This window comes from Artibeus jamaicensis, unplaced genomic scaffold, assembly GCF_021234435.1.
Source record: "Artibeus jamaicensis isolate MK-2021 breed Jamaican fruit bat unplaced genomic scaffold, CSHL_Jam_final scaffold_804, whole genome shotgun sequence".
Classification (NCBI taxonomy): domain Eukaryota; kingdom Metazoa; phylum Chordata; class Mammalia; order Chiroptera; family Phyllostomidae; genus Artibeus; species Artibeus jamaicensis.
The window spans coordinates 2,093,374-2,110,176 of record NW_026522055.1 but is presented as its reverse complement, the minus strand read 5'-3'; the positions used below and the strand labels follow the sequence as shown (position 1 = coordinate 2,110,176).

Here is a 16,803-nt window from a genome sequence, read left to right as displayed (position 1 = left end):
TCTGTGAACATCTGACCACAGTGCTGTACATCTGAGAACTTCATGCAGTGTCCCGTGAGGGGGTCAAGATCAGGAGGCCAGGTTATGAGTTGAGAAGGAGTGAGTAGGGGACCTCTAACCTCCAATTCCCTCTCACCTGGCACGAGTCTATCTCCCACCTGAGTTCTGAAATTCCAGCTCTGCTCTGCAGGGCACAGGGAGACCCCCTTCCACCCCCCAGACAAGAGAAGATGCACCCTACCTGGGCCTTTTTTCCAGGACATGATGGTCAGGTTCTGAAGAGCCTGTGGATGGAAAGACATAATTGTTCCCTTTTCAGTTTCAGAAAGGTGGGGATTGGCTTTTCCCTGCCACAAACATGATACACAGGAAATGGGTGAAATCGGGTGTCCTCCTTCCTCTTCCCCAGCCCTGCTTCCAGGATTCAACCCGAAACACCCAACTCCCTCCTCCCCCAGGGACTGGTGTCCTGACGTGGTGGGTACTCACAGGTCACACTGAGCTGGATGGTCATCTCCTTGATGTCACCACCTGTCAAGTCCACCTGACAGGTGAGGTTGGTGCCGTGGTGCTGGGGCCCTGGTGTGAGAGTGGGCACTGAGAAGTTGGGTGTTGTGGGACCCAGGGGTGTAAGGTCGATTCTCATCCAGGAGAAGACAGGTGGTGTCTCTCTGTCACAGTCCCATGACACTGTACAGGTAATGTTGTTGGGGTGGCCAGATTGCAGGGTCCCCTGGATGTGGATGTCAGGTGCTGATGTGTGAACTGGGGAAGAGAGAGAGAGAGACCGAGGCACTGGAGGTGGGGTCCCCAGGTGTGCCCCTAACTGCAGCCTCAGTGCCAGGCCAGCCCCAGGGTCCAGTCCCCATTGGCTCCCTGAGTCCTTCCCAGGATGAGGAGAACCAGGTTCCTTCCCAGCCCAGGAGCCCTCAGGACCCAGCCATGTGCCCTCACCTTGACCCCATTTCTTACCTATTACATGAACAGAAAGCTGATTCTGTATGAACTTGTGTTTCACATAGGATTCTCTCTCCACCCCCAAAAAAAAGTATCTCCCTGTGTCCCTCTTCTGTGCATTTCTGATGTGCAGGGAGCATTTTTTGGTCCTGGGATCTCCAACAAGGAAGAATCAGCCCCTGGTCTTGTTCTTCACTGTATGATTGGGGTTGTTTGTGGCCACAGGAGCATCCTTGTCTGTTTTGGCCCCTTCCCGGAACCAGTAGCCATAAGCAGGGGTAGACTCCTTCCAGCCATCCTGGGGGTAAAAGAAGGTGCAGGGCACAGAGACACACAGGCCCTCCTGCACCGTCACAGACCTCGGCACTTGCAGCCAGAATCCTTCATCCTGAGCCAGGGACCCTGTAGGGAAAGACCAATCAGCCACAGCCTCCACCCCAGCCCACAGGCTCCCCCTGGGGCACTCACCTGCCCACAGCAGGGCCAGCAGCAGCAGCATCTCTGGGGTAAGTGTCAGGGTCTTGGTGTCACAGGACTGAGAGGAAGTCCCAACAGGAAGCCAGGGGGAAGGGAGAAAGGTGACAATCTGTGAGGAGGAAGTGGGCAGCCCGTGTGGGAGAGCTGGCCCTGCCCTTGGAGAATAAACAGTTCCACTGTCCACAGGGCGTCCCCGTGAGGTCCCCACACACCGAGGAAGACCCACCCCACCAATCTCAACTCCATGTCCTTGCCTGTCCCTCTGGCACTGCTGTCCACTCAGAAAAGCAGGCACAGCTTCTGTACAATACACAGGATCAGTCCCCTGAGGGTGGGACTCAGGAGGGGCTGACGGGAATGGTGAGGCATGAAATGTGCCATAGCCCTCCAGGTGAGACAGGTGGTGACGGATGAATGAATGAACACACAGTCCTCCAGAGCATCTACTCTCTCAGGGGCGTGGAGTCAAAGTGGAGACAGTGGCAGCCTTTGTCCCTGTCCCTGAGTGTGACCCTAACACCGGAGGAGACAGAGGGGCCCCAGGCCATGCCAGCTCCCGGTGGTCCAGGGTGTGTTTGTGGGAGCACATGGGGGCGTGTAGGAAACTCGGTTCCTCTGGGCACCTCCCATGTTACAGTGGCCAGACAGGGCAGGATCAGGTCTTTGAGGGGGTCAGCAGCCTGTGACCCCACAGGTGGTCCTCAGCTGGCTGACCTGCTGGGAGCCCCCCTGCCCGGGCATCCCTGGTGTTGACTGAGAGCAAGATGCCAGCAGATGCCTTTGGAGTCAGGTGGGCCTGGCTCTTCTGCCCTCCAAGCCTCACTTTCCTCATCTGTCACAGGGAGGCCTCTCAGTCCTCAAACCTGGTCGTCTGTGGGGAACCCTAAGTAAGGGCAGGTGCTGGCCTTGACCAGTCCTCAGTGGTCACTCTGAGTCTGGCCCTCAGTGGCCATTCCCTGATGGTCAGTTCAGCCCTGGGCTTCCTCATTGAAGGTCTCCAGGGTGGGGTCAGTGTTTCAGGCTCTGCAGGCAGACAGCCCTGGGCTCCAGCCTGGCTCCCTCCTGCTCACTGTGCTGCCTGGGGAAAGGCCTCACTGCCTGTGCACAGTCGGACGCCCAGGCTCACGGGGTGCTGTGGGCTGAATTCTGTCACCCCCAAAATTCATCTGTTTATATTGTGGCCCCCACTACTGCTGAATGTGACTGGGTTTGGAGATGGGTCTTTTAGGGGCATGAAGGTAGAATGAGGTCACTAGGGCAGACCCTAATCCAATAGGACTGGTGTCCTTAGAAGGAGAGTTTTGAGCACAGACACACACAGAGGAGAGACTTCAGGGGAAGAACCATCTGCAAACCAAGCAAAGAAGCCTCAGAGGGGACCAGTCCTACCAACACCATGATGTTGAACTTTCTGTCTCCAGAACTGTGAGAATATGAATTTCTGTGGTTTATGCCCCTAGTGGTGTCAATGTGTTATGACAGCCCGAGCCAGGGAAGGCAGGGTTTCTGAGAAGATCCAGGTGTTCCTACAAGTAAAGCGTGGGGAGTGGCATGGCCTGCCCCGCCCACAGTGGACACTGCACACATCGTGGTGTGTGTGTGGGGGGGCTGTAGGATGAGGCTTCTCTACAAGGGGGAGGAGAAGACGGAAGGGAAGGCCTTGGTAACGGGAAGAAACGGGATAAGGAATCCCCACTGCTCCTCCACCACCAGCTCTGCACTCTGCAGGGCGGCAGCTTCAGCACAGCCACCCTGCTCCTCCTCTCCCCAGGGCAGGATTAGCCTCCTGCGCTCAGTTCAAAATGCTCCCTCTACTGAAGAGGCCCGTCCTTGCGGCTCCACCCTGGGTACCTGCCTCCCATCTGTGGAGCAGGGTGTTCTTGAGGGGCTGGGTTGAGGTGAGGCAGACCCTGCTGGACCTGGAGTGGGGGGCAGGGACAGAGTCACAGCCTGGCTGGTCAGGGCTGACACTAGGGGAAGGTGGGCTGGGGGGACCTGAGGAAGGAGGGAGGGTGGCTGTGGGGGATGGGAGAGGTGAGCAGGACAGGTAGTAGGGGATGGAAGGGGAGCAGAGTTGTATGGGAGGCAAGTCACCCCATTTGACAGAGCAGGACCAGAGCCTGAGACGCTGGTGGGACAGAGAGGGGTCCCGCTGTAGCCCCCTTATCTCAGTCGTTTCTTTCTGCTCCAGCATCCAAGAGAATCTGCCTCCTTCCCTCCCTCCCCCATTCTCTTTTCCACATCTCTCCTGCCCCTCCCCCTCCCCTCCATTTCCCCCTCCCCTCCATTTCCATCTCCTCCTCTCCTGCTTCTCCTTCACTCTTTAGCTTCTCCCTCTGCTTCTCCACCCACTACTCCTTTCAGGTGAGTCCACTTTCCTTCCTACCTGCCCTGGCTTCATTCAGGTCTCAGTCTCTGCAAAGGTGGAGAGATGTTCCCACCTTCCCTGCCCATGCCCTAATGCTTGGTGAGTGTGGACACAAATGTAATTCTATCACAGACCAGCAGTGGGTGGGGTGTGATGAGGCCAAAGGGTCTGCTGGACCACAGGCTCAGGGACTGGGGGCATATGGTGACACAATGGGCAGGGGGTGGCTTCTGGGAATGAGAGGGAATGTCAATGGTGGGCTGAGAGGCACCTGGAGTCATGAGCATCCCTGACCTTTCCCTCCTGCTGGGATGTTGGGTCTGGTTGGCCTGACCATCAAGCCTGACTCTTCTCTGGCAAAGCTCCATGTGAGGACCCAGGGGGCTTGAGGCCTGTCGTGTGTGTCTGTGTGTGTGTTCTTTGGAAGTGTGTCTTTGTGGCATGTGTTTCTGTCTGTAAGTGTGTATATGTTTGAGTCTGTGTGTATGTGTCTGTGTTTGTGGTCTCTGTGTGTGCCAGGTGGTCTGTATGGATATCTGAAGTGTGTATGTGTTTCTGGGTCTTTGTGTGCATGTCCGTGTTGTGTGTTTGTGGACAAGTGTGCCTGTGTTTACAGTCTGTGTGCCTGGTGTTTGTGTCTGTGTGGGTATGTGAAATATATACCTGTGCACATGTGCTTGTGTGCATGCACCTGTGTGTGGTCTCTCTGTGTGTGTTTAAGGTACATGAGTGTGTATGTGGTGGTGCCTGTCTTCGTCCCTGTGTCTGGGGAGCTTTTCTGTGTGTGTGTGTTGAGGTGTATCTGTGTCTATGGGTGTGGAAGGGTCCCTGTGTGTGTTTGTGTGTGTCTGTGATTCTGTGGGTGTGCTCTCTGTGTGGGCACACATCTGAGGTGTGCATGTGTTTGTGAAGTTCATGTGAGCACACTCAAACCTCAGCTTCTCAATAATACATGAAGAATATAATCCATCCCATGTTTTCTATATGACTTTACTGCTTTGTTATCTCCAGACTCCTCATCACCAATCTATATAACATATTATCTACTTAGTCATTCTCTGTCTGTCTTTCCTGCCCTTAGAATGTAAGCTTCAGGAAGAGTCTTGTACCTCTCCTTACTGCTGAATCCACCACACTGCTTAGAAACATGCTTGGCCTATATTGGGTGATCAATAAGTATCTGCTTTAATGCTTGAAAGGAACTTTAGGCAAAAATGAGATGACTGGCCATCTGCAGTGGGAGACTGGGCATTCTTTACCACACACACTATCTGATTCTGGCCTCCTATTGCATTTGAACTGTTATACACTGCCTTAGTTTACAGATAACTGGGAACTGTGCAAATAGTTCAAGTCCAGAGACACAGGCAGGCATTCTGTCTGCTGGAGGGTCACCTGAATCCCCCCACCAACCCAGTGTCACATCCCTTCACAACTTCCCTTCAACCCTCATGGACTCCATACAGGTCTGTGCTGGTCACTTCTGCCTGGTTCTCTCACTCATGAGTCAGACAACACAGGGAACTGCTGTGTGATGGGAATGCAGGTTCAGTTATGCAAGAGAAGAAAGTTCTAGGGAGCTGTGTACAACAGAGTGCCTGAAGTGAGTAATACTAGGCTCTTAAAAATTGGTTATCAGAACGACCAAACAGAAAAGAATGAAGAGACAAGAATTTTTTTTAAATGAGGAGAGGCTTAGGTAACTCCAGCACATCTTTAAACATTCCAACATCCAAATTATAGGGGTACCATTAGGGGAAGAGCAAGAGCAAGAAGGGGAAAATTTATTTTAATAAATAAGAACTTCCCCAATCTGGCAAAGGAAATAGACTTCCAGGAAGTCCAGGAAGCTCAAAGAGTCCCAAAGAAGTTGGACCCAAGAAGGAACACACCAAGGCACATCATCATTACATTAGCCAAGATTAAAATGAAGGAGAAAATCCTAGAAGCAGCAAGAGATAAGGGGACAATCGCCTACAAAGGAGTTCCCATCAGACTGTCAGCTGATTTCTCAAAAGAGGCCTTACAGGAAAGAAGGGGCTGGAAATAAGTATTCCGAGTCATGAAATCCAAAGAACTACAGCGAAGATTGCTCTATCCAGCAAATCTTTCATTTAGAATGGGAGGGTAGATAAAGTGTTTCTCAGATAAGGTCAAGTTCAAAGAGTTCATTATCACCCAGCCCTCATTATATGAAATGGTAAAGGGTCTTATCTAAGAAAAAGAACATAAAAAATATGAACAGTGAAAAAACAGCAAACTCACAGTTATTAAAAACATACCTAAAACAAAAGCAAATTAAGAGGACAACTAGATCAGGAGCAGAACCATAGAAATGGAGATCACAAGGAGGGTTAGCAACGGGAGTGGGAGGAGGAGAAGGGGGAGAAGGTAGAGAGAATAAGTAGCACAGACAGTAGGTAGAAAATAGGAGGGCAAGAATAGCATAGGAAATGTAGAATCTTAAGAACTGGTGACACAGGGACATGAACTAAAGGGGAGGGAATGTGGGGGGAGGGTGTGCAGGGTGAAGGGGAATGAAGGGGGAAAATGAAACAACTGTAATGGCATAATTAATAAAATACATTTTTGAAAAATTGCTTCTCAGGGTAGATCTGATATTATGTGTTTTTCAATACAATAAAAATCCTTAACATGTTTATTTTATATCTATATGAGAGACACTGTTACGCTTTAAAAAGTTTTTATCCTCACCAGAGGACATTTTTCCTCACTGATAAGAGAGAGAGAGATGTGTGAAGGAAACATCAATTGACTGCCTTCCCATACATGCCCCAACCAGGGATCAAACCCATAATCTGTGTATGAGCCCTCACTGGGAATCGAACCCATGCTTTTTGGTCTACAAGACAATACTCCAACCAACTGAGCCACAACAGCTAAGGCTAAACTTTTTAGAAAGATTAGATGAACAAATTCGTGTGTGTCTCTGTGCATGTGTTGGTGTTTCAGTTTGTGATGTGTTCTAAGCATTAGTAACAAATAAGGCAACTGAGTAACACCCCTGGGATCATCGTAATGGATTCTGTCTATTTCCGTTGGGGCAACTGGAGAAAAATTAAACTGAGGAAGCAGAAAAATGACACCATTGGGTTTTAGAGTTTCCTCTGGCTTCTCTGTGGAGGAGAGACTGGAGGTGGGCGGAGAGCACTGAGGTGAGTTCCCTTGGCGGTGCATGGAGGTCCCCACAGTGGAAAGTGAGTCCTTGGAGGCAGGAGTGTGCATCTCTCACCAGCCCTGTGCACCTGCTTCCCACACAGTGATGAGCTGCACAGCAGGTGATAAGGGTGAGCTGAGTGACAGGCTCCATGGGTCTACATGGAGGCAAAGGCACAAGCAGCAGAGTCTGGCATCAAGTTTTGCTTTAATTTTGGTAAAGAGAATTACGTACATCCTGTGTTCCATCTCCTTGTATCTACTCACTCACAGCCGGAGGGAAGAGCCTGGAAGACCACAAGTGAGAGGCAAACAGACTTTGTATTTCTGTGTCATTCAGGACCCACTCAGCAAAGTGCTTCTCTGATGTGCAAAGGTGGGTTAGGGGTGCAGAGAAGGGTTGGGGTGTCCCTGTGTCTGGCCCTTTCTTTCTGCAGCCTGAGTCCATGGATTTCCCTGTGTCCTGAATGGCAAAGGATCTCAAGTTTTCCTCATCCCTCCTTTTTCTGGAAGCCCCAGCCCTGCCAGGAAAATCAGCAGTGAAGTCAGCATCCAATCGAATGCTGGCCTGGGGCAGAGTAGCCTGAGACCTCTTTTCTGATGTTTGGGACTCTCAGATGAGGGGTCACCTGGGAGGAATCTGACCCCCTGGTGTGGTGGATGGTGGAGAGGGCACAGGGGAGCGGGAAGCCAGCCCCTGTGTGGGCAGTGATGAGCTGAGTGAGGGTAACATGGGGAGGCACATGGAGGGAAAGGATGGAGGGACATGAAGCTCCTGTTGGCAGCCCTTTCAGTACCCACACATCCTGCGACTCTTTCACTCTAAGGCTCAGGGCAGCCTGGGTGAGTAACTGCAGGAAGTGTCTGGGCAGAAGTGGGGCTGGGAGTCTGGAGTGGTTGAGACCAGAAGGCTACAGACAGAAAAGTGAAAAAACCCAGAAAAAGGGAAACCCTGTCCTGGACTGTAAAACTTTAATCAGCACGGATGGGGAAAGATAGAAAGCATGTTTGAAGGTATTCAGCTGGCTGGGGGACAGATGAAAAGCAAAAAGCAAACCTGATTTCTCCTAAGGTCTTGGAACAGCTGTAATGTGTCAGAAGGACCCACTTTGAGTGGTAAATGCTCTCCTCCAGTGATGCTCCGAGTCTGGCTTCGTTATTCCCATCTCATGAGTTAGCACATCACCCGGTATATAGTTGAGTTTTTTACGGGGGAAGAACCCACGTCTGAGGAAGGCAGCACCCAGGAGGTCCCGACACCCGTGACCAGCATCACTGACCTAGGGGGTCAGTAGACCCTCACCCAGGCCCTCCCACTCTGCCCCGGAACCTGATAAATGGCTGGCCTTTAGGTGGCGCTCAATCCCCTAGGAGACACTGAACCCCAGGGAGACTGGGGCTGGGCTGCTACCGCTGTCCATGGTGTTGAAACCGAGTCCTGAAGAGACCTCAGGTTCCTGCCTCCCAACTCTGCACAAGGGCCTAACTCCAAAGGCTTATGTCCTATATGAGGGCTAGGAGGGAATAGATGTGGAGCTGGATGTATCTGGAGAGGAGCAGAGAATCAGGACTCGTCTGGCTGGGCTTCTCTCTTTGCTCCATCTCCCCCCTTCTCCTGTTCACTCTCAGGCTTTGTCCATCCTGAGGATGATGTCTGTCTGCCCAACCTGGTGAGCCACAGGCAGGAGGAGGTGCTGGCTAAGGCTCTCTATTTCTTACCCCCTGGATGGTTCCTTCAAGCAGTTTGATTCAAGGCAGTCGCATCAAAACAAAAACTGGAGCAGAACAGGGAACTTTCTAACACTCAGCTCCAGCTCTGCTCCTCCCCTGGCTACACATCCTTCCCCACCTGCCACTTTCAAGGTATGGACTCACTAAGGAGATTTTCAGGAAGACTTACAACCTCACTATCACCATGCCACTCTCTCAGTCACCAACCCTCACACACCTCAGCCACATTCCTGCCACCACCTGAACACCTCCTGTCCCTTCTGGCCTCCCCACACTGAATTCACCTGGTTCCTCCTCCCTGTCATAGTGTCCCCAGTCTCTGTCGTTGCAGCACATGCTTCTCCTCTGAGAACAGGCTCAAATGTCACCTCCTACCACAAGCTGTGTTCACTGCCTTTACACCCTTCCACCCCTGCCCTTTCCCACAGGTTGGATTAGGACTATGGATTATCAACCTCAATGCTGTTGAAATTGTGGCATTTGTAGCTGAGTGGGGTTTTTGGTTGTGTGGGGTGGGCTCTCCTGTGCATTGTAGGATGCTAAGCAACATCTCTGGTCTCCAGCCACAAGATGCCAGGAGCTTCCCTTGCCCTGTTTTGACAACCACAGTATCTCCCAAAATTTCCAAATATCTGTAAGTGGTAACCTCCCCTTCCCCAATGAGAACCACATGGATAGTCTCCCACCTCTGCCTTCACAGAGTCACTTTGGCAGATGGACAGAATTACCCCAGTTCTCCTTTTCAAGGTCACCAGAGAACTTTGCCCTCAGCTCATTTTATAACAACAAATGCATTTTATATGCATTTCAGCTCCTTTGTATCACATTCATGAGGGAAACACTGGGAAATGCCTACATTTCTCCCCATTTATTTGTTCTCTAAACCTTTACTGCATGTCCATTATACACTGGAAACAGGAAGAGGAAGAAGATAGAGTTCCTGCCTCAGGGGAGCTCAAGTTCATGGTTTGGGGTTTGTGGAAGGCACAGAAATATGGAAACTATTAAAACACACTGTGATGAGGTTTCCATGCCCTGGGGGTCCAAGAACAATAGCTTCAGCCTCTGCCCTCAGGGGTGGAAAGGGAGTGAGAAAAGGCTTCTCAGGAGAAACTCCTCTCAAGATGTACCTTGAGGGGAAAGCAGGAGTTGGTCAAGCAGAGATGGGAGGGAAAGCATCCCAGGCAGTGGTGACATCAGGCACAAAGCAAGGGGCTGGGAGAGGTCCTGGCCACTGTCTGGGCAGAAACAGTCCATGTGTGATAGCTGGAACCTGGGGTAAAGGAGGCAAGGGGTGTGCTCTCCAAGGGCTGCACAGCCGAGCAGAGGAGGCTGGCCTTCAGCCTTAAGTCTGTCATGTAAAAAACAAATCTGGAACTAGGTAGGGAGAGACTTTATTCAAAAGGATTATCCTGGCCCTGGCTGGTGTAGCTCAGTGGATTGAGGGCGGGCCTACAAACCAGAGGATTGTGGTTCAATTCCCAGTCAGGGCACATGCCTGGGTTGCAGGCCAGTTCCCATCAGGGGACACATGAGAGGCAACCATACATTGATATTTCTCTCCCTCCCTCCTTCCATTCCCCTCTAAAGATAAATAAATAAAATTTTTAAAAAAAAAGATTATCATAAGCCCTGGGGAGTCTTAGTTGGTTGCAGCATGGTCTCCAACACCAAAGTGTTGCTGGTTAGATTCCTGATCAGGGCACATTCCTAGGTTACAGTTTTGATCCCTGGTTGGAATGCATATGGGAGAAAACTGATTGATATTTCTCACTCCCTCTCTCAAATCAATAAAAACATATCTTCAGGTGAGGATTTTTAAACAAAGATTATTGCAATAAGGGAGAGTGAGATTATTGCAAAGTCGGGAAGGAAACTATTGCACTAAGAGAAGAAAGACTGCGCACAACAGGTATGGAACGTCCTACAGTAAAGACAAGCATGGATGGAATGTGCGGACCCCATGGAGCCTGAATGCCACAGCCTGAATCAGGTCCCCCCAAATCCATATGTGGAACTGACATGATTGTTATTTCAGAATAATTGAGATTAAAGGAGTTCCTGAGAGTGGTCCCCTAAGACTGATGACCTTGCAAGAAAAGAAACAGAGAAATCTCCCCTTCCTCTCCCCACATGCAAAATAAAAAGGCCACGTGAGGATGGGGAGAAGTCAGCCACCAGGAAGCCAGGAGTCGGGCTCACACCAGGAACCAAAGCTGCTGACACACAGACTTGGACTTCCCAGGCTTAAATATACTTCTGTTGCTTGAAATGCCCAGTCCTTGGTACGTAGTTATGAAATCCTGAGCTGACGGAGTTCCCTGTCAGCCTGTAGAGTCATGCAGGGAAGCCCGTCCAATCCCCCTACAGTAACTGGGAGACCCCTCACTGCAGACCCCCCACCCATTCTGGGACTCGTTCAGGTGGCTTCTGGGGGCAGCCCTCAGGGGCCTGCACGATGCAGGGTCCTCCTCCCTGGCAGTGACTGTATGGAACTCACACTGTTGTCAATCTCATTGACTCAATATTAACTGTCTTGAGCTCAGCTCTCACCATGGCCCCCTGGTGGGACTCCTCCCCCCGCCCCCCCGAGAGTGTGGTGCTGCCCTGGGAAGGGGCTGCAAACAGAGGGGAGCTCACCTTCTGAGTGTAGCACCTGCTGGTGCCCAAGTGTCCCTGAGTCTCCTCTCGGTGCCAAGTGAGTGTAAGCAGCTGGTGTGTGGGCTGCCCCTGCTCTGGAGATGTGAGAGAATGGGGAAGGGATAGGAGCCAGTCCAGACTAGCAGTGACCTCAGCTCAGCTGGGACGAGTCACCACAGCTCCACCTTGTTCTTGGGTTCAGCCTCAGGATGCCAGGAACCTGGACCATCTGGGCCTTGCTCCTGCCAGGACTGGGGTGTGCGGGGCTCATCCTGGGGTCCCCAGACCTAGAGGGGATGAGGCCTTGATGCAGGGCCTGGGGCCTGTTCAGCATGTGGCTTGTTGAGTCCACCAGGCTCACATTTAGTTCGTCTACATTTTTTAATGTATTTATTCTTTTTTTAACTTTTTTATTTATTTTTTAAAGATTTATAACTTTTTTAAAATATATTTTTTATTTTATTGATTATGCCATTACATTTGTTCTATTCCCCCCCTCCATTCTCCTCCACCCTGCACACCTCTCCCACCATTCCCCCCTTTAGTTCGTGAACACATGTCTCAAGTTCTTTAGATTCTATATTTCCCCTATTTTTACCCTCCCCCTATCTATTTTCTATCTACTATCTATGCTACTTATTCTTTGTAACTTCTCCCCCCTTCTCCTTCTCCCACTCTCCTGTTGCTAATCCTCCACATGATCTTCATTTCTATGGTTCACTCCTGATCTAGTTGTCCTCTTAATTTGCTTTTGTTTTAGGTGTGGTTGTTCATAACTGTGAGTTTGCTCTCCTTTCACTGTTAATCTTTTTTATCTTCTTTTTCTTAGGTAAGTCCCTTTAACACTTCATATAAGGGCTTGGTGATGATGAACTCCTTGAATTTGGTCTTATCTGACAAGCACTTTATCTGTCCTTCCATTCTAAATGAAAACTTTGTTGGATAGAGCAATCTTGGTTGTAGGTCTTTGGTTTTCATGACTTGGAATACTTCTTTCCAGCCCCTTCTTGCCTGTAAGTTCTCTTTTGAGAAATCCGCTGACAGTCTGATGGGAACCCCTTTGTAGGTGACAGTACCCTTATCTCTTGCTGCTTCTAGGATTCTCTCCTTCATTTTAATCTTGGCTAATGTAATGATGATGTGCCTCAGTGTGTTCCTTCTTGGGTCTAACTTCTTTAGGACCCTCTGTTCTTCCTGGATTTCCTGGAAGTCTATTTCCTTTGCCAGAACGGGGAAGTTCTCTTTTATTATTTGTTCAAATAAGGTTTCCACTCGTGACTGTTCCTCTTCCCCTTCTGGTGCCCCTATAACTCAGATATTGGAGCATTTAAAGATGTCCTGAAGGTTCCTAAGCCTCTCCTCATTTTTTTTTTTAATTCTTGTTTCTTCATATTTTTCTGTTTGGTCATTTTTTTCTTCCTTCTGCTCTACTCCCTTGATTTGAGTCCCAGTTTCCTTTCCATTACTATTGGTTTCCTGTGCATTACCATTATTTCAATTAGTTTAGTCTTCATATGTTCCTCTAATTTGTGACTAAAATCAACCAGTACTGTGAGCATCCTGATCACCAGTGTTTTGAACTGTGCATCTGATAGTTTGGCTGTTTCTTCATCGCTTAGATTTATTGGCTCTGGGGCTCTGAGTTGTTCTTGAGCCATGTTTTTATCTGTTTGGTCCTGTTACGTATTACAAGAGGTGCCTTAGGCGTTCACCAGGGCGGGGCCACCCAGGTCGCTGGTTTGTGACGCTGTATGTGGGGGCGGGGTCAGAGAGGGAGCAATGGCGGTCCTCTCCACTCACTCACTCCATCCCACCACTCGCCCCCACCTGTTTACCTGAGCAGAAATGTGTGAGCCCGCTGCCCTGCACCATGCGGTCTGAATGCTCGCCTCTTCACTGGTTTATCTGCGTGCAAATGCTCCACCGCAGACAGACAGCCTCGCCTCTTCCCTGTGTCTTCCCGTAGCTAGCTCGCACTTGGGATCGGTGCCCTTGGCTGCCTGTGTACCTCCCAGGTCAGGGGATCTTTCCTGCCCAACCCGCTCCGATGCTGGCTTCACCCCTCTCACCAGTTTAGCTGAGCAGTTCATTGTTTTTGGACTCCGTATTGTCGATTTTCTATGTGGTTTGGTTGCGTTTATTATTGTTAAGACTTTATTATTTTTAGGTTTGGTTGTGCAAGGATGCAAAGTGTTTCCACCTACGCCTCCATCTTGGTGGAAGTCCCCCTTTTTTTTTAACTTTTTCATTTAACTTATTGAGGTGACATTGTTTAATAAAATAACATGAGCTCAGGTGGACAGTTTCACAACACAACTTCTGTACATAGTATTTACTAACACCCTGTTGTATGGTTGTATTACATTTACCTTGTCCACTCATCAGTAAACAGACATTTGGGTGTTTCCATTTTTGACAATGAGAATATTGCTGTGAATACTGGTTAAGCTTTTTTTGTTTCTGGGGCATATGCCTGGGAGTGGAATTGCTGGGTCACATGGTAGTGTCTGTGTGTCACTTTTAGAAGAAACTGCAGACTGATCTCCATGGTGGCAGTTCCATTTCAGGTTCCCAAAGGCAAAGTATAAGCCTTCCAATTTCTCCACACATTTACCTGCACTGCTATTGTCCTTGAAAAATATTACAGGTCACTACAGGGGGTGAAGGGTTATTTCAGCATACCTTTGATATGCTTTTGTGTGCAATAATAATGAAGCCGTTTATTTTCTTGTGGAGTTACTGTCTACTTGTATGCATCTCTGAAGAAAATTTTCTCAAGTCCTTTGCCCATTTTTTAATTAAACTTTTAGAACAATTCAACCCTGTGCACATTTTTTATCTGTGTTGTTTGACTTTTTGTTGAGTTGTAAGAATGTTTTTTGTTTAAGATTTGTTTTCTAAATTGATTTCACCGAGAGGGGAAGGAATAGAGAGAGAAACATCAAACATTTGGCTGTTACACTTACTTATGGATTCATTGGTAGCTTCCTGTATCTGCCCTGATCAGGGATTGAACCCACAACCTTGGCACACTGGGATGATGTTCTCACCAGCTGAGCCTCCAGCCAGGACTGTAAGAGTATTTATATGTGCTGGATAAGAAGCCTTATCACATCTATAATTAGGAAGTATTTCTCTCATTAAATGAGTTGGCTTTTCACTTTCTTACAGAGCTAATTAATGAACAGAATGTTTTCTTTTGATGAATTCCAACTGAAGCCTTTTATTTTATAGCCAACAGCCAGGGGTCAGGGCAGGTTCAGGAGTAAAGGCACATGCAGTCCGGAGTCTGTTGATGCAGGAAGGCCTGGGGGATGCCCTGCAGGTTCCCAGTGGAGCCAAAGGACACAGGGCTGCCACTGAGCAGGTGACTCCCTCCTCTTCTCTTTCCTGCAGGGAAATCAGGGCCTGGGGCAGGGGTTGTGCTGCTGACTATTGTGGAAGCAGCTGCTAAGACCCTGCTGCTCCTGCTCTGCCTCATCATCCTCATGTGAGCTCTGCCTCAGGGGAAGGGAGGGGAGAGGAGGCAAAGGACAGGGGGCTGAGTCCAGGGTTAGGGTAGCCAGGGATGCCCTCCCTTCCTTCTGTGTGATTCAAAGTCACTAAGTCTTGTCCATCCTTCCTCCTTAGCACAGCTCAGGTCAGTGCCCATCTCCTCCCCATTCTGACCCTGGTCATATTTGTGACCTCATCTCTTCCTGGGTCTCTGAAGCCAACAAAATCCTGCCACCACCTGTCCTCCACTCAGGCTGCCTGATTGTGTTTGCACACACCTATCCTCAGGTTCTGCATGGTTTGATCAGCAAAGTTTCCTCTCAGGGCCCAGGGATGAGGGGCAAAATCCACAGGCTGGATTTAGGGTTGGTGTGTCCTGTGCCCTGGACTCTCCACTGGATTCCACCCTCTTCTGCAGTCTCACACCATCCCCACACCCAGCCAGGCCACAGCCTTTGTGATTCTGAGACTTTGCATGTGCAGTTCTTTCTACTGAAATGCCGTTCCCTTCTGATTCCTACATCTCCAAGTGCTGATCATCCTTTGGTCTTAGTTAAAAGTCACCTAATCTTATGTGTATGTGTGTCTAACTCTTGTATATTGTGAACAGTGAAATATGTGGGGTCATCATATATTTATATCCTCTCTAGCAAGTATGCCTGAAAATCTACTGTGTGCCAAGATAGTTGTAGACACTGGGGATGTGCCTGTGGGCACAGCATCAAAATCTGTCATCCAGAAGCTGCCATTATGAGACAAGAGGATAGAATTTAACTCACTGAAGACACTACAGCACTGAGCCACAGAAGGAAGGGCCTGTGTTTCAGGGACCACAGAGGGGTTTTGAGCAGGGTATTCTATCTCAGAAGACACCTTATGACCACCGAGGGATGTCACGCCAGGGAGAGTGCTGGTGTGAACGATCGAAATGAGGAAGTGGTCAGGACTGGAGATGGGGGAACGTGTGACAGTGTGAGGGTGTGACAGCAGTGAGGGAGGACAGACTCTGGCAGCCCACAGAGAAGAGAATACACAAGAAAACACGTCATTACTGAGTCTCAGTGGTTGGTGGGAAAGGTGTGAAGATGTGATTGGAGCAGGATCAGGAGAGAACTGGAGGAGGCGATATGGAATCACAAGGTCCAGAAAAACCCTGAGAAGTTTGTTTGCAAAGAGGAACAGAGGAGTGGGCCTGGAGGAGAATGTTCTTTCTAAATTTTTTCTCTGCTTTTTCCCAAAGCTGCCCAATGACTTCCCACTTGTGTTGCTTTCTTGGGGTCATTGAAAGGAACTATCATACACTCGGTGCCATTTTTTGTTTTTGTTTTTTTTTAAGTTTTATTTTCCTAGATTTGGGGGCTAGAAATTCATGTAAGGCATAAGATATCTTTCCCTGTGCCCTTCTAAGCCCTCAACTGAGATCACTGAAACAGAAAAAGACTAGGTGTCACATTTTGGGCTCACATGTTCTGAACCCCATGATGACAAATGAGTTCCGATGTGTGGGAACCTGATGGTTGGTGGGACTCATGCCCTCACAGGTTCAAGGGGAGAGTCCACCTTTGTGATTCCCAGGGCCTGGGACTCCCGGCTGTCCTTGTTTGGTGTCCAGGTCACTGCAGCCTGTCTCTGGCCACACTGCCTCATCCTGCCCTGTGTGCAGAAAGTCACCTGCTGTGTCTCTCCCAGAGGACATGTGTGACTACATTCAGGGACCAACTCTGACAAGGAAGTATTCTCTACAGGTCAATATCCTCACCTCAGTCCCATCTGCAAGACCCTTTTCCTCATCAGGTAATGTTTGCAGGTACCAGGGTCTCTTCAGGTGGTCATTATTCTCCCTCTGCCCTGCCCAAGTGACCTGCTGCCCCCATGAATGTTTTCATCTGCCCTCCAGACCTAGTTTGTCTTGTTCTCCCACATCCAGATGCAGTAGAGGGTCACCCCATGAGGGTCAC

General features: G+C 49.5%; 1 protein-coding gene across 1 annotated transcript; it reads right to left on the bottom strand.

The window, feature by feature from the left end:
* Positions 1 to 978: 978 nt before the first annotated feature.
* Positions 979 to 11,403, bottom strand: LOC119036184 (myeloid cell surface antigen CD33-like). The gene is made up of 3 exons (XM_053659776.1): positions 11,351 to 11,403; positions 1,426 to 1,543; positions 979 to 1,359 (listed from the first exon to the last, which is right to left on the bottom strand). The coding sequence occupies exons 2-3, from the start codon at positions 1,454 to 1,456 to the stop codon at positions 1,130 to 1,132; spliced, it is 261 nt and encodes an 86-aa protein (XP_053515751.1). The 5' UTR covers positions 1,457 to 1,543; positions 11,351 to 11,403; the 3' UTR covers positions 979 to 1,129.
* Between the last annotated feature and the right edge of the window lie 5,400 nt (positions 11,404 to 16,803).